This window comes from Terrapene carolina, unplaced genomic scaffold (assembly GCF_002925995.2).
Source record: "Terrapene carolina triunguis isolate 2854851 unplaced genomic scaffold, T_m_triunguis-2.0 Scaffold35022, whole genome shotgun sequence".
Lineage (NCBI taxonomy): Eukaryota > Metazoa > Chordata > Testudines > Emydidae > Terrapene > Terrapene triunguis.
In genome coordinates this window covers 9,283,494-9,308,357 of record NW_020699373.1, presented here as the reverse complement: position 1 = coordinate 9,308,357, position 24,864 = coordinate 9,283,494, and the positions used below count along the sequence as shown (strand labels likewise).

At 42.0% G+C, this 24,864-nt stretch overlaps 1 protein-coding gene across 1 annotated transcript in view; it reads right to left on the bottom strand.

Moving 5' to 3' along the window:
• The window catches only part of LOC113405318 (sushi, von Willebrand factor type A, EGF and pentraxin domain-containing protein 1-like), a 169,722-nt gene that overhangs the window by 87,237 nt on the left and 57,621 nt on the right, over positions 1 to 24,864 (bottom strand). Inside the window, exons 7-13 of the mRNA XM_026646401.2 lie at positions 20,823 to 21,020; positions 13,618 to 13,736; positions 10,971 to 11,100; positions 8,548 to 8,655; positions 8,144 to 8,275; positions 5,598 to 5,792; positions 3,416 to 3,537 (exon numbers count right to left, since the gene is read on the bottom strand). Of these exons, the coding sequence (XP_026502186.1) occupies positions 3,416 to 3,537; positions 5,598 to 5,792; positions 8,144 to 8,275; positions 8,548 to 8,655; positions 10,971 to 11,100; positions 13,618 to 13,736; positions 20,823 to 21,020 (1,004 nt within the window). The remainder of the gene's footprint in view (positions 1 to 3,415; positions 3,538 to 5,597; positions 5,793 to 8,143; positions 8,276 to 8,547; positions 8,656 to 10,970; positions 11,101 to 13,617; positions 13,737 to 20,822; positions 21,021 to 24,864) is intronic.

Below are 24,864 nucleotides of genomic sequence, written 5' to 3'. Positions count from 1 at the left end.
CTATTAAACAAACAGACTAACATATAATCTAATCTCAGGACAAAGTACCCAGTCTTGCCTGTTCTCTGACATCAGATTTCATCCTGCATAGCTATTACAATCAAACCATTTAAATCTCGTGCGTTCAGGATTTCCTCTCACCTTTGTGGGAACTTGTGCAGTGTCAGAATTCTTGCAAGGATATATGCACAATAAGGAAAATCACTTGAGAGGAAGAATAGTTTTGTATTAAAGCACAAAATGGAATGTTAGTGATCTAGATCCCAGTCCCAGCTCTAGCTCTGTGTGTCTTTGGGTAATTCATTTAACTTCACTGGGCCTCTATTTTACAAAATAAGGATAACAGTACTTCCCAATGCCACCATGGTGTAGGTGCTTAACTCATTAACGTCTGTAAAGCTTTGTAAGATCCTCAGATGGAAGTGCTATAAAAGTGCAGAACTATTTGCTTTTAGGCCTGGTGATTTATTGTTCAAAAGATTCATTTCCCCACTGGAGTATGCTTTAAAGTACAATTCACTGTTTCACTTAAGTGGGTTTATAATATTATAGACAGAGATCTTACTGAAATACCGCTGAACATAGTAGGTTGCAGATGAAGAAAGCTTTCCTGTGAAACCAATGGAAATTTACAGTAATTTGATCCTACGGGGAGATTTTATTAGCCCTAAACAAAACTGCAAGTCTCTCCTCAATAAAACCTTACAATAAAAGACGGTGTTACAGCGAGAGTAGATTGTAACATGCTATACCATCACACTGTACAAAAGAAAATAGGCTATAAAATTAAAGAGGAAAATATTTTCTGCGCTGCAGTGAATTCACTATATCCATTTGGTATAATTTCATAGCAGGGTAATGGATGGGAGAAGAAGAATGGAGATGATGTGATGTATCTCCATAGTTTGCATGCAATTTGAAGCCTGAACATTTGGACTGAATGTGGGTTGAGCATGGAGGGGACGCAGAGGTAAAATCCACCTGCATTGTGAAGGCAGGTGTGAAGCTGCCCTGCTTTAACAGCCGTAGCCTTTTCATGCGAGTTGCATGGGTATTGTATCGGGCTAGGGCCAACAGAAAGACATAGAAGAGGCAAAGGCATCATTGCATAGCTGTTCCACCTGCATTCCCCTTGTGCAACTCCTAGCTGGTGCTTAAGCAGTGCAGAGAACTTTGCACAGAACTTCCATGGCTAAGGGAGAATTGCCCCCTCAATGAAGGGAGTGGTGACCACGTCAGAGCTGAATGCAGGGGCAGCTGAGCTTTCTTTGATTTAACCCAGTCTGTTGCTTTTCAGGATATCCTTCCTGCAGGATGTGTCCAAGGAAGTGGCTTTTGTTAGCGTTTACTTTCTCCCCCTCGCCTCTCACTAGGCGCTTATCCCTGTGGCTTGTGTGTTTGGAAGCTGGTGATTTATTTTTTTCCCCGTTGGATCACTGCTGGGATTCCAAGAGTCTTTGGAAATGGATTGGACATACTTAAATGGACTTTTGGATTTGCTTTCTCCAGCTTATTGCACTTTAATGTAAATGCTTGGGCAGATCTTCAAGTGTTTTTCACCAGTAAACTTGAGTTCTTATGTTCAGTTTTCCATGCTTGTCATTTTAGCTAATGTTTTTACTCGGCACTTTGGGCTCACGCACAGTTGATAATATGCTATCAAAGAGGAGGAATGGAAGGAAAACCAGCCAGGATCTTCCACAGAAAGAAAATAAAGCTGAGCCAATAGGAGGGAACGACACAGATGTCTTCAATCAGAGAATGACTCTGAAGTCTTGCGTCTGTCCTGCACCATTCAGAGCGCGGCATCAGGTGACTGCAGTAACTCAGAAGTCTTTGGGGTTTGTGAGCCAAATAAAATTGTATGACAATGAGGGCTGCTGGGCTGGGGGGTTGATGATGCTTCTGTGGGGAGAAGATGCTTTGGTTGGTGGTGCTTTTCTCTTCTCCCCTCTGCGTTGTCCTCTACCCACACAGCCCTCAGTTCTGGGGCAGCACTGGTTCAATCGGCAGGGAAGCAGATTCCAAAGCCCCTCGAAGTACTGCTTCTTCTGCCTGGAGCCACGCAATGGACAAGTGTGGGGAAGAAAGGGGCCGAGGATCTGCTCTGGGATGATGGACAGGAATGTATAGAGCTGGGGTGGAGGCAGGACACACAGAGGGACAAGGGAGCATGCTACTCCTTCGCATCCAGCATACCTGGGTCCTAGTGAGTTTGCTGCTTTCTCAGATGGTACAGTGCAACTTACTTGCAACCCTCTCATAACCCGCTTCAAGACTGTGTCCCACTAGTTGTGAACTACTGGCCTGAGCACAGATCAGGACCCAGCAGGTCACCAGGCCTGACAACAGTGTGCTCTGTGGCTTGAGCAGGTCACCCAGGCATTCAGCATACAAGTTCAAAGAAAGTTCAGCAGATAAATCTGTCTTTAGGTGGCCAGGTTTTCAAAGATGTTGAGTACTGGGAGCTCTTATTGATTATAATATCAGCGATCAGGATGCCACAGCTCGGAACAGAAGGCTAATAATTTAGGTACCGACTTCTGGATTTAGGTGCCTAAATTTAGGACCCAGATTTGAATTTTTTGCCATAGTCCCCGAATGTCAAGAAAAGTGCTATATTGGGGGTGCAGGGTGGGGTTTGCAAAAGCATCAAAGGGTGCATCAACACAGCCCATGGAAGCGAACCTCCCAGCCTGGGTCAACCCAACAGACGTGGGTTAGCGGGGCTAGCGCCCTAAAAATAGCTGTGCAGACGGCCCTTTGAAGTTGTGGCTTAGGCTGGAGTTCGTCTCTCAAGCCCACCCCCCTCCCTACACTTCAGCGCCGAAGTGGCAATTTTAAAGCGCTATCTACCCAGCTATTTTCAGAGCCCCGCTGGCTTGCTCCTGCCTGCTGTGTAGACACCCTAAATGACTTAGGGGCACAAATCCCATTGTAAATCCATAGGATTTGGGCTCCTAAGGGCTCGTCTATACAAAAACACTTAGTATGCAGCAATCTGGGGGTGTAAACAGGAGTAGATCAAAGCGCACAGTAGATCAAAGTGGAGCCTTTATAATGCAGCAGCAGGGTCCACACGGACACTTAGTGCGGGTAGATATATACTCAGGGTTCAAATAGACAAGCCCTAAGTCACAAGGCACTTTTGAAAATCTTACCAAAACTCCAAGACAAAGACTACGGTTAACTCTCCGATTTATGGATGCAAACAACGGTACAAGGGTTTGCACAGCAATCCCTACAATAACAAACCAACGAACTTTGCCTATAATGGAGACATTTTATATTTTGAAATGGAACAGACTTCCCTTTCAAGTGTCTAAGGGATACAGTAAAAGAACAGTTAGGAAAAAAATGACAACATATTGGTAAAAAAAGGTTTATGAAAAATGAAAGAGTATTACTAACCTACCATTTTACCAAGCGCACTCTGAAAAGCCTCAGCAAAGCTTTTTAGAAGGTTGCTGTCATCACATCGCGTTGCTCTGTAGAGCATCTCAAAAGACTTGAACCCATGATTTGCAAAACGATTTACTGAAAAGAGTTGGGGAAAGACGCTTTTATTGTTTGTGATTTTAGAGTAATAGTTTCAAAAGGATACTATGGACAGGATTATACTAAAATTATCTGAACTCAATGGGTTATCGTTAAATATAGGTCACAACAGAGGAATATAAGGACAGAAGAAAAAGCTGGTAAACTTGACTGTTACAATAAAATATATCCAACTACTTTCATCAGATAGAGCACAATGTGGCAACAACTGAAATCCATGGATAGTAATTACATTTCCAGTACACACACTGTATTGAACAATTTAGTGTAGAAGTTCCTAGCTATTAAATAACCATTGTTGACATGATTCAGCATTTTCCTAATGGAAAAGAATCTGTTCGTTTTATGGATTTTTTTTTTAAACCATCAAACCTTTTAGCATGTATTTTTGAATACACCTGAGAGGGAGAAATTAATGCTTATTACTAATACAGCTTGGCTCCAAATGCAAAATTCTGATTCAGATTTCAAGCAACCCAAAACTCTGGGGTATTCAGATCAAGGATTTTGGGTTGACCCATAATTAGAACACCCTGACTTGTGTTGATGTCTATGGGGGCTACTTGTGTGAGAAAGGGAGTGTACAATCCATCACAAACATTGGCTTCATTTGAAGTATCTGGTCTATATTCAGATTTGGATTTCATATGACATCAGAGTTTGGCGCTGTCCAAGCTGAGGTTTTGATTGGACACATCTCAAATTAGAAACTTCTGATAAATACAGGTTGGATCACAATTTGGTTAAGATCAAGGGACTATATTTTGTGAAGTTATTTTTAATGCATTTTAATTTGCACAACTGCACTGGAATTTTGGCTGGGTTGAGAGAGTCTAGCTTGCCATAGATCAAAAAACTTTTGTAAACAGCTTATTAAAGCTTCGTTATCCATTCCTCCAGTTGTAACAACACTAGTAGTCTAGACCAGGGGTTCTCAAATTGTGGGTCAGGACCCCAAAGTGGGTCACAACCCCGTTTTAATGGGGTCACCTTGGTTGGTGTTAGACTTGTTAGGGTCCAGGGCTGAAGCCGAAGCCCAAGCCCCACCTCCTGGGGCCGAAGCCATAGGCACTGACTCCATGAGTACTCCGGGGCTGGAGCACCCACAGGGAAAAAATGGTGGGTGCTTAGCACCCACTGGCAGCTCCACGGGTCAGCACCTCCCCCTCCCTGCAGCGCCTCCTGGCCACCGGCAGGCCCCCTCAATCAGCGCCTCCCCTTCCCTCTCCACGCCTCCTGCTTGCTGTGAATAGCTGTTTCGCGGCGTGCAGGAAGCTGCGAGGGAGGGAGGAAGAGCTAGGATGTGGCGCGCTTGGGGGAGGGGGCATAACTGGGCAGGAAGAGGTGGAGTGGGGGCAGGAAGAGGTGGGGCCTTGGGGGAAGGGGTGGAGTAAGGGCAGGGCCTGGGGCAGAGCCAGGGGTCGAGCACCCCTCTGCACTTTGAAAAATCGGCACCTGTGGCCGAAGCTGAAACCCAAGGGTTTCAGGCCTGAGCAGCAGGGCTCAGGCTTCAGCTTCAGTCCTGGGTGGCGGAGCTCAGGTTACAGGCCCCCCCGCCTGGGGCTGAAGCCCTTGGGCTTGGGCTTGTCCCCTCTTTCCCCCCAAGGTGGTGGGGCTTGGGTGGGCTCAGGCTTCGGTGCCCCCTCCTGGGGTCATGTGGTAATTTTTGTTGTCAGAAGGGGGTCACGGTGCAATGAAGTTTGAGAACCGCTGGTCTAGACAAATTATTTCAACCTTTTTTTTTTTTTTAAACCAACATGCCATGCAGATTTTGTTTCCATTGCTATCTTGTAAACCCCAAAGACTCAAATTTATTATTATATTTTATCCAGTTTATGAAACAATATATTGTAATCCTAAAACCCTTTTTGTACAAGGCTCTTAACAGTTCAGGGGAAGGGACAATAGAAAATTTATCATGTCAAACAGTTATAATTTCTAGTTATTGAATCACATTCCAAACTATAAATATTGTTGGAGACATTACAAGCTCATTTTAGAGCAGAAAAACAAAAGTTAATAATCAAAGTAAAACTCACAAGAGCAGTCAGGCCATTCAGTAGAATATGGTGGTTTCCAGATACCATCCTCATAGGCACAATAGTAGTTTTCAGTTGACCCTGCTGGAAAGTTATAACCATCCATGCAGCGTAATGTGCAGTTAACAATTGCTTCGTCTTCTATGCATATAAAATCCCCATGCACTGGGGTAAAGGAAATTTCACAGGGAGAACCTGTGAAAAAATATATTCCGTTCACATAAGGATCGCTTTTAGAGTAATATAAACAAGTATACAGGAAACCCTGAGGGATAGGATTTTCAAAGCACTTGGTTTAATTCTGCTTCCCCTGAAATCAACAGGAGTATTACTATTGACTTCAATGGAAGGAAAATTAGGCAAATGTTAAGCACTTTTGAAAATCCCATCGCGGGAGTTTAAAATCCAGAAACGCAAAGGTTGAAAAAAAATCAAGCACCAAAAGCGTGGAAATGCAAAACTGAAAGCCCTGTATGCTTTTGCTTAAAACTGGGGTCTCTTTAGAGCATGCTAAATTATTCATCTATTAACATAATACATAACAGTGTGATGATGTTGCAAAAAAAGCAAACATGATTCTGGGATGTATTAACAGGTGTGTTGTGAGCAAGACACGAGAAGTCATTCTTCCGCTCTACTCTGCTCTGGTTAGGCCTCAGCTGGAGTATTGTGTCCAGTTCTGGGCACCGCATTTCAAGAAAGATGTAGAGAAATTGGAAAGGGTCCAGAGAAGAGCAACAAGAATGATTAAAGGTCTTGAGAACATGACCTATGAAGGAAGGCTGAAAGAATTGGGTTTGTTTAGTTTGGAAAAGAGAAGACTGAGAGGGGACATGATAGCAGTTTTCAGGTATCTAAAAGGGTGTCATAAGGAGGAGGGAGAAAACTTGTTCACCTTAGCCTCTAAGGATAGAACAAGAAGCAATGGGCTTAAACTGCAGCAAGGGAGGTCTAGGTTGGACATTAGGAAAAAGTTCCTAACTGTCAGGGTGGTTAAACACTGGAATAAATTGCCTAGGGAGGTTGTGGAATCTCCATCTCTGGAGATATTTAAGAGTAGGTTAGATAAATGTCTATCAGGGATGGTCTAGACAGTATTTGGTCCTGCCATGCGGGCAGGGGACTGGACTCGATGACCTCTCGAGGTCCCTTCCAGTCCTAGAATCTATGAATCTATAATATTAACTAGAACCTTTTACACAACCGTACACACAGTAAGTTACAGTACATTACATATAGTACCTGATTCTGATGTCAATCAGCCTTACACTGGTGGAATTCTATTGACTTTAGTGGAGTTACTCCTGATTTATGCTAGTGTATAAGTGATCAAAATCAGACCTATAATCTTCAGATTTGGGCAGATTTTTAAAGCCTCAGTAAAATATAATTAACAAGCCAAGTGTGAAGAAAATAGGTTTATAGTAGTTTTCAAATTGTTAGTGTTTGACGTTCAGTGGCCAAGAGTTTGAGATGATACTGAGTTTGAAATATCCAAGAGCTTGAAATAAAGCCAAATCAGAGAACAAGTGAAGTGAGCCTAATGTTCTAAACCCCAATATCTTTGAATCAATTAAAAAAATTGAATTAAGTTTCACTTTGAAGTCTCTCAATATTCATAATTTTGAAACAACCAAATTTGTATTATTCAAACTTGGCTTGTTCTGTAGGTCTCACTGAGACTTAAAAATCATTCCAAATCTGAAGACTGTATGTACTCCTGTAACTTACTGTTTCTAAGGATAGACACAAAATTCCAGTTTATACAATATTAAATATTGTATTAATTAAATAATTTACCATGATGTAAAAGTGAGACCCAGTTTTAAGGCGTACGCAGTAGGGGGCCGAGTTAAAGTTGAATTTTCAACCGTAAATCTGCATTTGCTAACTTCTGAGTGATTGATTTTCCTAACTGATTGTTGGCCCGCTGGTTGGGGCTCTCTTTCTCCCCCGCCCCTCCCGCTTTTTTTCCTCCATATAATACATACCCCCATACTTATGCACACATATACATGTGTAAACTCAATTATAAAGGCTAGAAAGTGTTCCGTTTCCTGTTAGGATATTAGCAGTTTATTAAAAAAAATCTGTCCAGAGAAATCTTCCATTCTGCTGAACAGAAAGTAGACCACATTTTAGGCTATGCTTCTTGTTGACAAATAATTGGACAACTGCCTGAAGTTTTATTGGACTTCTGAGTAAAACCTTTAGTGGCTTTTATACCTATTTTGAATGTATGGAGTACACTACTCTGTTACTCCAGAGTTTTGCCATATAACTCAATTGATTTTATTGATCGACCTGATTTCACTGGAGTTACACTGGTGTAAAACAGTGAGACTGGAATGCAAAAGCACATTGGTGCTGTATACATATGCACATTTATAACAAGTATTATATTACACACACACTTGTTACTTACCAGTGAATTATTCATAGCACTGAACATTAAACTGACTGATGGTGACTGATATGTATAATTGCATTTTTACCAGTACTACATAATTTTGTGTCAATGGCCAGAAGACGATCAAATAACAAACCTTTGATGACAATGTGGATCTCACAAGTCCTGTTATTTCCTGAGGGGTCTGTGGCAGTGTATTGAACTGTTGTCTCTCCTTTGAGGAAGAGATCTCCAGGTGAATGACTTTTAGTGATAGTCAGGGCCGCTCCTAGAGTTGTTTAAAAAAAATCAATGAAAAGGTTTTTCTGGCCTAGTATATTGCAGCTGTCCCTACAGAGGCTGATTACACAATGGACAATTTAGACTTTTTAATTTTCTCGGTAACAGATGTGCTCAACCATGGTAAGCACTGAATCAAACCTGTTCAAACTGGTATGTTGCTAAAAAATGATATCCTAATCCCAGGGGTGCCATGTAGGAACTGTATGGACCTAACCGCTCTTCGGCTGTTTCGAATATACTTGAGCTGCATTATCTCACCTGAGTTGTCCGAGAACTGAGGCTCCTCCCATGTTGCTCTGTACTCGTTCTCCAATACCTGAATTGGAGGTGGAGATCTGCATCTATCGATTACAGGGGATTCTACATCTAGAGAAGTTGAAGAGACAGCGTGAAATTTGATCACAGAACAGTAGACAAGTCATGGGTCAAACTCAGAGGTGATGTGAAGGGTGTTTTAAGTTCCACATCTGTAAAACTGGATAAGTGGGTGTGTGTTTGAGAGTAAGCTGCTGTAATATATATGCCAAAAGAATGGAAGTGCAGGGTTAGACCAGGAAAAGCATCAGAAGATAAATTAGGGAGAGTGGCTTTATTTTAAACTCTCTGGTTGAATGTCTTTCCTGCACAGTCCCACCCTTGGGCTGCCTTGTTGAGCAATGTAAACTATCTTACGCCCACTAAATAATGTATAATTTACTCCACTGTTTATTGTGCCTCTGAGGTTGGTCCACTGTCAGAAAAATTTACCAACAGTCTCCAGTTGACCAACAAGACTTTGGCTCAAGCTACATAAACAGCCACTTAAGTTTCCTAAAGCAGTGGTTTTCAACCTGTGGATCACGGACACCAGGAGGTCTGCCGACCCCCATCTAAAATTTCCAAATGGGTCCATACCGCCATTTAAAATTTTTTAGGGGTCCGCAAATGAAAAAAGGTTGAAAACCCACTGTCCTGAAACAACTGAGCTATCCTTGATAGAACACAGATAGCCACCAATTCATAATACCTAATTCACTGAATTTACCCGAGCGCTGGCTCTGACTGAGTTTAGAGATTAAAAATAACAGCAGACACCAAGGTATCAAGCCAAACACACACCAGAATGAGCGGATGCCATTCCAATAGAACGCTGGGCAAAATTCAGGAAGTGACATAAATATCATTTAAGTTAGACATCAGGTATGTGTCCCAGAGAATGGGTGTAAGTGGGAAAGCAGTGTAATTTATGCTGATTTGGCACTGAGCAAATATATGAAGTGAGTGTAATTCATATGTAGAAGCGGCAGGAGAGAGTGGGGTATCAGAAAAAGCAATGAACAGGAGGATGTTATATAAACAGCCACCCTTTTACTCTAGCTTACATTGAAGTATCCCTATCACAATGAAGACTAAATTCAGTCCAGGTCTAACAGGAACAATACCCACTAAAGTCAATGGGAAAGGAGTTACATACACTTATGGAAGTCTGAATCTGGTCCCCAGAATAATAAACTGGTATAAGTAACACTTGCTCTGCATACAACTAAATGTCAAATTGGTACAAGTTGCACACATTTGCTAACCAACATGCACCGGATGTGTAACTTAAACTATCACCTACATTATCATTGCTAAATATATCCCACCAAGTTTGAATTGCCTATGTATACTACTACCAAAGGGAACAAGAAATACATCAGCCAGATGGCTTGTTAAATGTGTAATTACAAATACAAGGGCCAGACTCTGCTGTCACAGGCTTTGTGGATTTCAGGTGCAACTCTGCTTGAAATTGGTGGAAAACTGGTGTGAGAGAAGAATTAGGCTCAACAGAGAACAACATTGCAGGTGTCATCACAACATGCCTCACCTCATATTTATCCATCAAAACCATCTCATGTTATGTACTTATTCAACAATTTATTTAAACTCATCAGCCAAGCCAAACTGCAGAAGGCAGAAAGTTGCCTTTCCCTTCATAAAGCTAAGATAGCGTCTCCCGCCACTGATAACCTCCCAGCTAACTCGACAGAGAAATATACCTTCTCGCCTCTATGCAGCAGCATCACTAGAACTAAGTGGACACTGCAAAAAAGGATTCAAGAACATTTGCTCAAAGACAAAAATTGCACATTGGCATCAGCTGTATTCACCATCCATTTTATTTGCATTCTGTAAACTTTTCAAAGAGTGAATTTTTGTTCATAAGACAGTTCACTGAAAGAGAGAGCATGTCTCAAATACTTGGGCAAACAAATACTTGCATGATTTATCTCATTGGAAATATGTGGTCATTTTGAAAGCTCGTTGTGGGTTTGGGAGACATTCAGTCAGGAATTAAAAACAATGGTCTGTGAGTAAACACAACACGCATGCCACATAACTAACCCTATTGTCTGCTTATGTTTTGACAGATTAATGCGCTTTATTTACGAAATGTGGGGAAGCCCCAAATTAAGAACAAATGCTTTAGCTGCAGCCAATCCAAACAGACAATCCAGCATTTGACAGCAATTACTATATTATGCAAATGATGGCCTCCATTCAGCCAGGCACTTATGCATGTGAATTCAACAGGACTATTCACATGCTTAAAATTAGGTGTGCGCTTAAATGCCAGGGTGAATCAGAGCCTCCTTCTGCACAAATGAAAGTTTTATCTTTGTCAGAATCCTTCCCAGGTACTGCTGAATAGCACTTACCAATAACCTTGACACTGAATGTGCAGCTTGCCTGATTGTCGGACTTGTCCACTGCTATGTAAGTGATCACAACTTCTCCAATGGGGAAAAGAGAAGGTGGTACAAAAGCTGGAGTAACGTGAATTGAGACCTTTTAGAGGAACAGACGTTTGTTATTTAAACACACACATGGGTCAGTAATCACATATTTGTATTTTACAAAATGTGCATGTAATGTAATCCTTTGAAATTAAACCTCTACGTGTTTGGATGCATGTAGATTTGATTCTCATTTACACTAAGAATGCTTTATATCCTTTAGCAGTTTAGAAGAGCCATAAATTGTGCATAAATTACATTTACACCCTCTTACAGGCTTCTTCATATGGCCAAAGTAATGCAAGGGACCTTAATATAAATGAGAATCAGGCCCACACGAATGTAAGCAGCTCAACTGGGAATCAAAGTTTTCACTGGCCAGAGTTGTAACTCAGAGCACATTACTCTTTACAAAACAGTTTGGGGGAAAATTCTGCCATTGGATACACACGTAGACCACCCATTGTTGTAATCATTGGGCTACAAATTTAGCCCAATTGTGAGCTCAACTGTAAAAAGCACATGAAAGTTCATAAGTTGTTACAATAATCGCTAATAACAAATGTTGATGGGAAAAGGTACGAAAGGGTGACAAAAAGACTGTATTAGTCCCAACAAAAAGGCCTACTGATATAACTCAAGGACTATGCTAAGATCATGCTTGGTAAACAAGAAAAGCATGGAACCAGAAATCAGTGAACCAAAATTGGTGTGTCTGAAAGTAGGCCTAATTGGTGGACAAAATAATTAGGGGATGATCTATTTCTCCCACCATTCCCTTGAGGGGTCCTTAAAGAAAGAGACTTGGGGAGAAAAATTGGCTACTAGAGTGAGCTTCACCCTCATGGCAGCCACCCCCACCATCTCCATGAAGACCCCATGCCTTCGTCATCCTGATCCTGACCAGACTGGGCCAAAGAGAGGGACCCAGATGACATCGCCACCTCCCCTGGCTCCAGCTGAATTCCACCCGGGATGAAACGGGATTAGACTTTAAGAACAGCTCCAGCCCAACTCAAATAACTTCTTCTCTTGTTCCCAAAAGGACACTTATCACCATCTTTGATACCATCTAAGTCAGTGATTCTCAACCAGGGGTATGGGTACCCATGGGGCTACGCAGAGGTCCTCCAGCAGGTACATCAACTCATCTAGATATCTGCCTAGTCTTACAACAGGCTACATAAAAAGCACTAGTGAAGTCAGTACAAACTAAAATTTCATATAGAGAATGACTTGCTTATACTGCTCTATATACTATACATGGAAATGTAAGTACAATATTTATATTTCAATTGATTTATTTGATAATTATATGGTAAAAATGAGAAAGTAAGCAATTTTTCAGTAATAGTGTGCTGTGACACTTTTGTATTTGTGTGTCTGTTTTTGTAAATAAGTACGGTAGTTTTCAAGTGAGGTGAAACTTGGGGGTACGCAAGACAAACCGGACTCCTGAAAAGAGTTCAGCAGTCTGGAAAGGTTGAGAGCCACTGAATAAGAGACTGTCAGATTAAGGGGCGGGGCTGGCTTCAGGCACCAGCTCAGCAAGCAGGTGCTTGGAGAGGCCAAGGGAAAGGGCCGGCACATCCGGCTCTTCCGCGGCAATTCGGCGGCGGCTCCCTCAGTCGCTCTCGGAAGGACCTGGCGCCGAAGTGCCGCCGAAGAAGAAAGCGGCACAGTGGAGCTGCCGCTGAAGTGCTGCCGATCACGATCACGGCTTTTTTTTTTCTTTTTCCCCGCCGCTTGGGGCGGCAAAAACCCTGGAGCCGGCCCTGCTAAGGGGTTTTTCCTTCTAAAAGCTTTCTCCAGCAAAAGTGAACGAGGGATGTTTTTAAAACAAAAGCCTTACTTAATACTTTACATTTCAAATGCTTTAACTGTTTTTCCTTCTTTTCTTTACCTTTAATAAAAAAGTCAAAAGGATTTTAATGGTGTGTTTGCCATGTTACTAAGCAGGCTGAAATCTCTGTTTACCAGACTTGGATCTTGTTTAACATTGGACAGTGATTCGATTATGTTAGCACCTTTGGCCTGGACAGTCCATCTAAATTAATACACCACCACCTACTTCAGTGGAAGTTGCTGGCCTGTATATGAAGCTTGATCATGGTAAAGAAATGGGATCGTATTTCTTGTATGGTGCTGTGATGAGTTTTCACTTATCACAGTGGGCTCTTTTTAGCCTTTGAGTGTTATGAGTTGGTTTATTTCCTCGAGGAAGGACCGGATCTTATGGAAGGCAGAGTACTAAACTCCTTCATATTCTGAGCTCCTTTTTAAAATGCCATTCTGTATTTAATAAACAAGGAGCCATTCTTTCTTTTGACTGCATAAATTAACTGTACAGAACTGTATGCATACAAAAACACCACACAGGGTATTCAGTAACCACATAAATCTAACAGAGAAAATGCTGAATTCTGAAGATACTAGTTTACAACAGTTCTCTCTACTTCTTCTCACCAAGAAACAAGATATTCTAATGGCTTAGCGACATTTCAGAGCTCTAAAACAGCTACCTGAAAAGGGATTGCATCAAAATAAAGTGTATATGTTTTAGCTCTACCTCATCTCCAGAGTTATCCTTTGCTATTGGAACCTGCCAGCTAATATTAGCAGAGTTATGATGTTCCAGAGTCCTGGCCTCAATATTGTCTGGACAGCTGATTTGAGGAGCTTCAAAATCTAATCGAGAGAGAGAGAGAGAGAGAGAAAAAAAATCAATAATGGTTACTCAGTTGGCTTGCTGTGTGCATTGTTTATCAAGGTGACTAGTATCATCTCATTATTTCATTTTGCACCTGTTTGCTTTCTCCACCTCTTACCTATATTCTTACACTTTGATTGCAAGCTCTTCAGGGTGGGCACTGTCTCTTCATTATATTTTTGTACAGAGCCTAGCACAGTGGGTCATTGGATTCTAGGCGTTATCATACTACAAATAATACTAATAGAACGAGGGTTTGTTTTAACACCACAGTTGCCTTTTATTAAAACAACACATCTATTCATCGATGAGGAATGGCTACTTTATTCCCCTATTTCTTGACAAGAAGTTATGAACTCATATCAAAAGTGATTGAGCTTTAATTACCCTAAAAATACACCATTTTTTAAGGTCATGGCACAAAAATTTGTTTTATGGGGATTCTGGTGGGAAAGTGGGAGAATCAAAATGACACCTATAGTTTTGCTTATAATCATTTGCAAAGTCAGTGTAATTCTTTGCATGTTTTTTGTTTATAAATACTTCATTTTCTCAAACAAAAGCACATTCAGTCCTAGAAGACAAGCATTCCCAAGAAGGACTATCGAAACCCAGCAGTTTGTTGTATTCACACAACTTTGGGGAACTCCGATTGGCAGCTTCATCAGGACAAATCTTCAGCAGGTATAAATTGCCATAACTTCTCTGAAGGCAATGGAGTCACATTGCTTCACACCAGCTAAGGATCTGGCTCCAGGGGTCAGCAACCTTCGGCACGTGGCCCATTAGGGTAATCCGCTGGTGGGCTGCAAGACATGTTGTTTACATTGACCGTTCGCAGGCCCGGCCCCCCCACAGCTCCCAGTGGCCGCGGTTCACCGTTCCCGGCCAATGGGAGCTGTAGGAAGCGGCGGCCAGCACGTCCCTGCCAGGGCCGGCTCTAGGATTTTTGCTGCCCAAGGCAAAGACAATTTTGGCCGCCCCCCCCGGCCCCGCCTCAACTCCGCCCCTTCCCCAAATCCCCAGCCCTGCCTCCTCCCCCCAGGCTCTCAAGCCTAGGAGGGAGGGAGGGGGAGAAGCGGCACGCGAAACGGCTGTTTCGCGCCCCGCGGCCGCTCGGGATCTCCCCCTCCCTCCCAGGTTTGAGAGCCTGGGAGGGAGGGGGAGACTCCGAGTGGCCGCGGAGCGGGCGCCGCTTCTCCCCCTCCCTCCCAGGCTCTCAAGTCTGGGAGGGAGGGAGGGAGGGGGAGCAGCGGCGCGCGAGACGGCCGCTCGGGATCTCCCCCTCCCTCCCAGGTTTGAGAGCCTGGGAGGGAGGGGGAGACCCCGAGCCGAGGCGGTGCGCGAATCAGCTGTTTCGCGCGCCGTGGCAGCAGCAGCGGAGGTGAGCTAGGGCGGCCGGGGCACATTTTTAGGGGTGGCATTCTGGCGCCGGCCATGCCGCCCCTAAAAATGTGCCACCCCAAGCACCAGCTTGATTTGCTGGTGCCTAGAGCCGGCCCTGGTCCCTGCGGCCCACACCGCTTCCTACAGCCCCCATTGGCTGGGAACGGCGAACCACAGCCACTGGGAGCTGCGGTGGCTGTGCCTGTGGATGGGGGTAAACGTAAACAACATGTCTCGTGGCCCGCTACTGGATTACCCTGATGGGCTGCGTGCCGAAGGTTGCTGACCCCTGATCTGGCCTATTGTCATCAAGAGTTCTTTCACATGAACCCGAAAAAACAAGTGAAACTCCAGTAAATCCTGTTGAAACCTGACCATTTCATCACTAAATCAGTGACTCATCCCAGCTATTCCCCACTCAAAAATCTCCTATTCCCACCACAGGCTCCACCTTTTATTCCAATAGTTCTCAGGAGTTCCCTATTAGTGAGGAGCATTCTGGAGCGTCTCAGTCTAAGAATGAGGAAAACTACTTAAAACGGCAGCACTGAAACCAGAATATTCTCCATCCTGCTGATGTGGAATGCAAGGGGTGGGTTTCCTGCATCACCACGGAAGACATTTCATATGGATGCAGAGGCGGGTGGAAAACTAGCTCAGGGGCTGCCTCCACAATCTGAACCACCAAAAAAAAGTGGATGAGGAAATAGGTCAGCAGTCCATCCCTGAAGACATTAGAAGGGAAGGAGCAGTGCAGGTGTAACACTGACAGACCCCGGTCGTCAGCGGGCGGGATCGAACCTGGGACCGCTGGAGCTTAGTGCATGAGCCTCTACTGCATGAGCTAAAAGCCACATGGCCATTAGCTAAGGCTGTAGAGCAGACTCGTTAATCTCTCTCTAAGTGGTCTCGGTGCCACTACATGGGACAGGGCACCAAACCCAGGAGGCGTGGGGGTTACACAGGGTCTCCCGTGAGCGAATGTCCCAGGATATGTTATAGAGAATGTGCGCGTGTGGATGTGCATATGTTTGTGAGTGGGTGTGCATGCGTGAGGGAGATGGTGGGATTGCTACTGGAGGGAAATAATTCAGACCAGCGTAAATCTTCTCTGAGGTTTGCCAAACCTTGGCATGTTTCACAGTATGAATTAATATGCCCCATAATTAGGTCCCCTCTAAAGAGAAGGTAGCCAGAGATAAGGGAGGCACGTTGGGAATAGGCTCGTGGAGATGAGAGTGAGAGGTGGACAGAAATAATTTGGTATTCCAACTATTTATTATAATAACTTTTCATCTGAAAAACTCGCGCATCTTTATAAAAATGGCTACAAATTCCTGTTCCCACTGAAGTCAATGACTAAACTCCAATGGAGTCCTGCGTGACAAGGATGGAGTCTATTAACTAGTTAAGCTCACAACATCCCTGAAAGATGGCTCACTTAACCTACCACTGAAAGGCAGCACCCTCTTGGCCAGAATTTGAAAAGTTGTTTAGTATTATTAACAGTACACAACAACATTATTTTAGGATAGGAGCATAGAAGAACATTATGCCTAACTGAAACTGCATGAGGCAACTTAAGCAGACAGAATGTAATTACCAAAGTAAAAATTTGATTAATGTAAAAGATTAACACCTCTCCTCTTACAACAAGTGCCATGGGAGGTTTTATGTCCACAGGTGTGTGAGACCTCAACTTTACATCTAATTAGAGCAAGAGAACAGTGCTTTCTAGCACCATGCTGGGGCATGGTCTAGAACTGACTCCAAGGGAAGAGTGCTCTGACTGAATGGCTGCTCTGACTAATTTCTGCTGCTAAACAAAGGTTCCACATGTGACAAATGGCCTCCTCCAGTTTCAGAGAGTTTCTGTTTCACTAGCAATGGGTACAATCTGTGCTGCACGGCCAACAACAGTTAAGTCCCCAGTTACTCTCACAAAACCCAAAGCACTTTGTTATCCTGGCATGGAGCCTCTCCAAACACTGCAGCGGGATTATTTCATTACTGGAGTGCTCTTTGATAAATGGTCTCCAGTCTCACTAGGCAACGACAACAACGTTCACCTCTGAACCCTTTATGCCCGAGAGGCCTTAAACCAGCTAAAGAACTGACGTCTCTTATTACTTTGCTAGAGATATTTACATTTCAAACTATAACTCCGGTAATTAAAATTCCATGATGAAGACTGCATGAACAATAAATACAAGCCACTTTGCCTTCCTCTGAAGAAATTTTTCATAGCAAGCACACTCTTTGAAACAACTTCCAATTGTGTTTCACACTCCCAGGACCATGGACTTTCAGCTGTAGCAAGTTCCAGTTAAAAGTGAAGTTCTGAAGAAAGGCTAATAATAGGCAGTGAGCAAACAGATTATTTTGGATAAGTGAAGTATTTTGGCTACATAATACATATAAACAACAAAGAGAACTAAGCAGGGACATGTTTTCTTTGTATAAAATTCAACAGATTGCAACTGCCCTCATCTTCACTAGAGACGTTCAGTTTTCAGAGACTACTGATATCTCTTATTTTAGGGTTTTACACTGTTGCCCATCACAGTAGACCTTGGGTGCCTGGTCTCAATACACACGGCTTCATCTTGATCCAAACAGCCTTGTCACCTTGTGGTGTGATCCCATCAGATATTATAAGTAGGGCTGTCAAGCAATTACAAAAATTAATCGCGCGATTTAATTGCATTGTTAAACAATAATAGAATACCATTTATTTACATATTTTTGGATGTTTTCTACATTTTCAAATATATTGATTTCAATTACAACACAGAATAAAAAGTGTACAGTTTTGATTACAAGTATTTGCACTGTAAAAAACCCAAAAGAAATAGTATTTTTCAATTCACCTAATACAAGTACTGTAGTGCAATCTCTTTATCGTGAAAGTTGAACTTACAAATCTAGAATTATGTACAAAAAAACTGCATCAAAAATAAAACAATGTAAAATTTTTGAGCCTGCAGGTCCACTCAGTCCTTCTTCTTGGTCAGCCAATCGCTCAGACAAACAAGTTTGTTCACATTTGCAGGAGATAATGCTGCCTGCTTCTTGTTTGCAATGTCACCTGAAAGTGAAAACCGGCATTCTCATGGCACTGTTGTAGCCGGCATTGCAAGATATTTACGTGCCAGATGTGCTAAAGATTCATATGTCCCTTCATGCTTCAGCCACCATTCCAGGGGACATGCGTCCATGCTGATGACGGGTTCTGCTCGATAACAATCCAAAGCAGAGCGGACCGACGCATGTTCATTTTCATTATCTGAGTCAGATGCTACCAGCAGAAGGTTGATTTTATTTTTTGGTGATTTGGGTTCTGTAGTTTCCGCATCAGAGTGTTCCTCTTTTAAGACTTCTGAAAGCATGCTCCGCACCTCGTCCCTCTCAGATTTTGGAAGGCACTTCAGATTCTTAAACATTGAGTCAAGTGCTGTAGCTGTCTGTAGAAATCTCACATTGGTACCTTCTTTGCATTTTATGAAATCTGCAGTGAAAGTGTTCTTAACATGAATAACGTGCTGAGTCATCATGCGAGACTGGTATAACGTGAAATATATGGCAGAATGTGGGTAAAACAGAGCAGGGGATGTACCATTCTCCCCCAAGGAGTTCAGTCACAAATTTAATTAATGCATTCTTTTTTTAATGAGTGTCATCAGCATGGAAGCATGTCCTCTGGAATAGTGGCCGAAGCATGATGGGGCATATGAATGTTTAGCATATCTGGCACGTAAATACCTTGCAATGCTAGCTACAAAAGTGCCATTTAAACGCCTGTTCTCACTTTCTAGTGATACTGTAAATAAGAAGAGGGCAGCATTATCTCCTGTAAATGTAAACAAACTTGTTTGTCTTAGCGATTGGCTGAACAAGAAGTAGGTCTGAGTGGACTTGTAGGCTCTGAAGTTTTACATTGTTTTGTTTTTGAGTGCAGTTATGTAACAACAACAACAAAAATCTACATTTGTAAGTTGCACCTTCACGACAAAGAGGTTGCACTACAGTACCTGTATGAGATGAATTTAAAAATATTATTTCTTTTATCATTTTTACAGTGCAAATATTTGTAATAAAAATATTCACTTTGATTTCAATTACAACACAGAATACAATATATATGAAAATGTAGAAAAACATCCAAAATATTGAAGAAATTTCAATTAGTATTCTATTGTTTAACAGTGCGATTAAAACTGCGATTAATCGTGATTAATTTTTTAAATTGCGATTAATTTTTTTGAGTTAATCGTGTGAGGTAAATGCGATTAATTGACAGCCCTAATTATAAGTTATGCCTAGTCCATATTTGCATGGAAGAACTTCCAGGAGCATGGAGGCTGCTGCTGATTCAGTAGGTGGGACTCTACCCTCCAAGTCAATACTGAAACAACGCACTAGGGATCATTATGCTGCTGGAGGTGTGGTGTTTAGGATAAGTAGTAATATCAAGGTTCTCACTACTTATGGCCGTTAAACAACAGAAATCCTGTGGCACTTTCTGTAGTGATGTGCTAAGTAACTGTTATAACTCTGTTTTTTGTAATGTGCCTTTACATTTCTAAAGAGTCTACCTGCCTCTCTGCTGGTAGGCCCTCCATTCTGTTTCAGGTGCAGAATGTCACAGAGAAAAATGCCAGGCATTCAAACTGAAAGTATATTTGTGTATGGAAAAAAAAAATCTAATATTTTCTGAAAGAGCTCGGTGTTCATGCCAGAGCCCTGGCCAAATTCATACTAATGTAATTACATTTTTACCATCTACACTTCCTGTGCAGCTTCAGTTAATTACAGCACTCTTCGCTGTGTGCCCTAAAGTTTTGAGTAGTAAGCTGTTAAAAAGCGCTAGTGCCAGGGCCGCCCGGGGTGTGTGTGTGTGTAAATGGGGCAATTTGCCCCAGGCCCCGGACCCCGCAGGGGCCCCGTGAGCCCTGGCCCGGAGGCGGTCCAGGTCTTCAGCGGCATTTCGGCAGCGGGGGGCCCTTCAGTGCTGCCGAAGACCCGGAGCGACTGAAGGGCCCCCCGCCGCCGAAATGCCGCCAAAGACCCGGACCGCCGCTGGGTGAGTACAAGCACCGCAGCTTCCTCACTTTGCCCCAGACCCCCTGAATCCTCTGGGCGGCCCTGGCTAGTGCCTCACTCCAGAGGGTGCTCTGATATACTGGGATAAAACACCTTCATATATTTTGCACATTAGTATAAGTTTCCATAGCACTTAAGGAACCTTGAGATAAAAGGAACTATATAAACACATGCTATCCCATTGGTATTTTTACTGTTATTATATTGTTTGGTTTCACTTTGGCCATCTCTAAAGCCTAGGTTTTTCTCCTCTTCATTCTTGAATTTATAATTTAACTTTTTCTCCCAGGCCTTAAAGTCACATAGTACCATGAACCCCAACAAAACAGGACACCTGGGATGGTCTCCAGAGGGCTGACTGATGGTGAGGTGCATCATAAATGTACCTGAACAATCTTGCTGAACTAATAAATATTAAATTCTATTGTCAGTCAATAGCGGAAGCAGTACATTTTGAAGATCACTTTAATCAGGCTTTGCCTCAGGTTCAAACACATCTTTATCTGTCTCTCTGCAATCCCCTTCCCTCTGAACCCACATCTACATGCAGTGGAAATTATTGTTCAGGTCTATACCTTTACATAGAGCCTTTTGGACATTTTCACTCCATCTCCCAGAAGGAATGCATCTCAGTTCTTCTCTAACCCCAGACAAGGTGAATCCCCGGGGGCAGCTCAACTGGCACACTGTTCCAGATTTTGATGGTTCCTGTCCACAACTTGATGGATGTACTGTCACACTCTCAGGTTTCTGGAAGATGGGGCAATGCACCTCTACAGGAAGTAAACACACAAATGTCAGCGGACACAGAAACTACACACATCCAAAGTTACCAGCAATTAAGAACCCCATAATAGGATGTAGAAAAGGAATCTGAAACTTGTTCTAAAATTCACTGCAACTCAGCCCCATTGACGATCTCTACTAATAAGGTATTTTTCACTCAGCCTTTATGAAGGATAAAATGTTTCAGATAGCCTGGAAAATTCTGTTATATTTATTATCTTCCTTGTATTGAATGAGTTACATTGTGCTTTGAAGGCCAAACATTGATTTTACTACTGAGACTTCCCCCTGTGACAAGAATAGGTAAAACTCAGATTAGATTTTTATGGACATTTGAAATGGGTGCTGGAATTCAGGTGAGTTCTTATGGTTGCAGGAGTTCTCTTTCAGTAAATTACAACCATTGGCAATATCCTCATGAGACAAATCAGGTTTGGCTCCACCCCCTTGTATCAGGTCTGCTCCTTTTTCTTCAATTCACCATTTACCTATTTTTTTTTTTTGCTGCTGGAATCACACCACAGCTTTGTACAAGAATCTATTAATTTCACCTGTTCCTATTTTGTTGTCTCATTGTCACAATACAGATATTGAAGTGTCATTATGAGCAGTTTGCTGCACACTAACTACAAAGAACCATTTCTACAATGCCATGAAATGAGAACTAAGAGGTACAACAACATTGCTAAAACAAAAAAGTCATTAAAATTTGTTTATTTCAGGTTTCATTACATGCTCAATCACCTTGTGTTTGTGAAATGGCTTGTAAGTGAACCTACATCCAGTTTCAAATTATTATAGGCGGATATCTGATTTTGTTCAAACCTAAAATATGAACCGGAATTCAGGGAACTATACATGGCAACCACAGAACAATTTGCTGGTTTCCATGTAAACGTAAAGTTCCAAGTTTAGCAAATGTTGACTATGGATTTGCAGGGACCAAAAACGTACCTTAATGTTATGAAATGTTTTGTGACTAGGGGAGGTCAAATATTTTCAAATTGTGAAGAAAAAATTAATCAAAATTTGAAATTTCCAAAAATAAAATGGGGTGGGAGGAAGGAGGGAGGGAAATGACTACATTTTCACCAACACTTTATCCTGTTTTTCAACCGGCCATATTTATTATTTCAGGCAGTTAATGCAATTTTTACTGTTGTCATGTAGAGCTGGGCAAATACGGTAAAAGGTGGATACAGAATTTGTACAAACATGTATTTTCAATAAATGTGCCTTGAAATATTAATATGCCTTCCAAAGCAAATGCCTCAGGAATATGCTAAGTATTAAATGGAATGAATGTATAGCACCAAGATTCATCATAGAGTTCAGCAACTTCTCATCTCCAAGCTATCCAGAAAAGAAGATGGAAATATCTGGGACATGTGTTAAGACATGTATGAAGCAAGAGTTTGCCATGGCAGGCATGTCATTAGGTAGTTGGTCAAACATGTCAAAGGAGCTGACTGAAAGAATCCCTCTGTTGAACATTACTCAGAGAGGGAAAACCTATGAGACTTCACATAGAGGATATGCAAAAAGCTTCCCAGGACAGATAGGGATGGTGGAGCCTTGTTCATTCCTTACATGACGTTTGATGGTGTAGAAAGGATTCAGATTCAGAACAGTTAATATCTAGACAAAAAATTTCTTTGTCAAGTCCTTGAAAAGCTGTCAGTTCTACAAAACTTATTTTAAAGAAAGAATCTAAGTATTATAAACATTTCCTGCCCTTGGAACTCTTGCTTTTGAAAAATTAAGATTAAAGTTTAAACTATTAATAATAATACTTCATATCTTGTTGTCATTTTGACAGTCTGCAGAGGCCCTGAGTGTATACACATTCATTTTAGACAGAATAATTGTCTTAAAACCTAAAACTATTTCCATTAGTAAAAATGGTGTTCATTTCTGGGCACCTCTTTATGGGACAGCTATTGACAAATTGGAGGGAGAGCAGCACCAAAAATGATCAGGGAATCAAAATTAAAAGAGCTACATTATGAGCTGGTTGGATAAGTGACAATTTAGGGGAAGGAACATAATGATGTAATGACAGGCACAAACACAAAGAGAAGAGGAACTATGTAGGGTGGTACAAAGGGATATATAACTAGGAGTGAAGAGAAGAAATCGAGAAAGGGAAAATTTAGACTGAATACAAGGAAAAGTGGAATAGTCTTCTGAGGAAGTGGTGATAGTCCCAGCACTTAGGACATATATTACTGAACCGGACAAAACACTAGACTATATAAGGAGCAATCCTGTATTATTAGAGAAAAGGTCGGGATGGCCTAATAGATCTTTTTCATCTCTGACTCCTACAATTCTACAGGTCCTCTGCTCTCAGTGGGCCAGGTCCGCAGCTGGTATAAACGGTCTTGGCTCCATTGACTTCAGCTGAGCTACAGTGATTTACACAGGATCTGACCCAATAAGTCTGGATTTAAAAGGGTGTATATAGGAGCAGAATTTGGTCCCATCAATCTATGATTCTGTAAATGTATATAAATATAAAATAATTTAACACCGGATGGGTCAGAATTTGATCTCAGTTACTCATGCCGATGGAAATACAGGGTGAAAATCCAGCATATGAGAAAGCAAAATCTGTCCCATGTCTGTAAAAGAGTGCATCACATGAAGCTGATTGAAACCAAATGAGTACAGTACACAGTTAATAAACTAACAGGTGAATTTTGATCTAATGGACAAAAAGAATACTGAACAGCAGGGCACTAATTGACCTCTCTCTCCTCTTCCTTTTATACATAAACCTTGAGGATGAAGATTGGCCAAAACACATTTAAAAAGTGGGCACACTAATTCTTTCAACACTAGATGGCATCAGTACCCTTGGCATTAATGCCAACAAACTGTGTAATCCCGCAGTAATCATGGGCATTGTACAGAGCATTATAATATGAGGAGACTAATATTTCCTGATGTACACTAAATCTAAGATGTTGGCTATAAACAACTCTTCAGTGGAATACAAGAGAGAAAGAGATAAAAGAGTTTAGTGGTGGGGAAATATTAACTTTTGTTTTTGCAAGTTAGAAAAAAAGAAAAAAGTTTTCATGCCTATCAAATATTTTAATTTTAGACAACAGAATATAATGTAACATAATAATCCAAGACAATTCATTACAATAACATCTTCAATAAAAAGTTGCTTGAATTAAAAATACACGTAACACACACACACACCCTTGTAGGAAAAAAAACCTACAGTATTTGGCAGGTAAAACTAATTGGGCCCTAACAACCCAGAATAACTGTTATAACATAGCATTAGTGAGGCCATTCCTGGAATGCTTGGTCCAGTTCTGGTGACCATACTTCCAAAAAGGATGTTGAAAAATGTAAAAGGATTCAGAAAAGTGATGTAAGTATGACATGAAATTTGGAAAACATGTTTTCTAGCAAGAGACTTAGGAGCAAAATCTTTTTAATTTACCAAGAGGTTAACAGATGACCTGATCACTGCCTACAAGCACCTATGCTGGGAAGTATTTCCAATAGTTAAGGCTACGATTTAGTCACAGGTATTTTTAGTAAAAGTCACAGACAGGTCACGGGCAATAAACAAAAATTCACGGCCCGTGACCTGTCCATGACTTATACTAAAAATACCTGTGATTAAATCTTGGGGGGGAGAAGGGGTACTGGGAAGCGCAGTGGGGGTGCTGGGGAGGAGGCACCGGGGCCGCCGGAGCAGTGGTTGGTGTGGCTGTCCCCGGAGCCAGCTGCTTTGGGTGGCCCCTGGGCCTGTCGCACCCTCCCCTGCAGAAGTTGCGGAGGTTGTGGAATCCATGACTTCCGCGA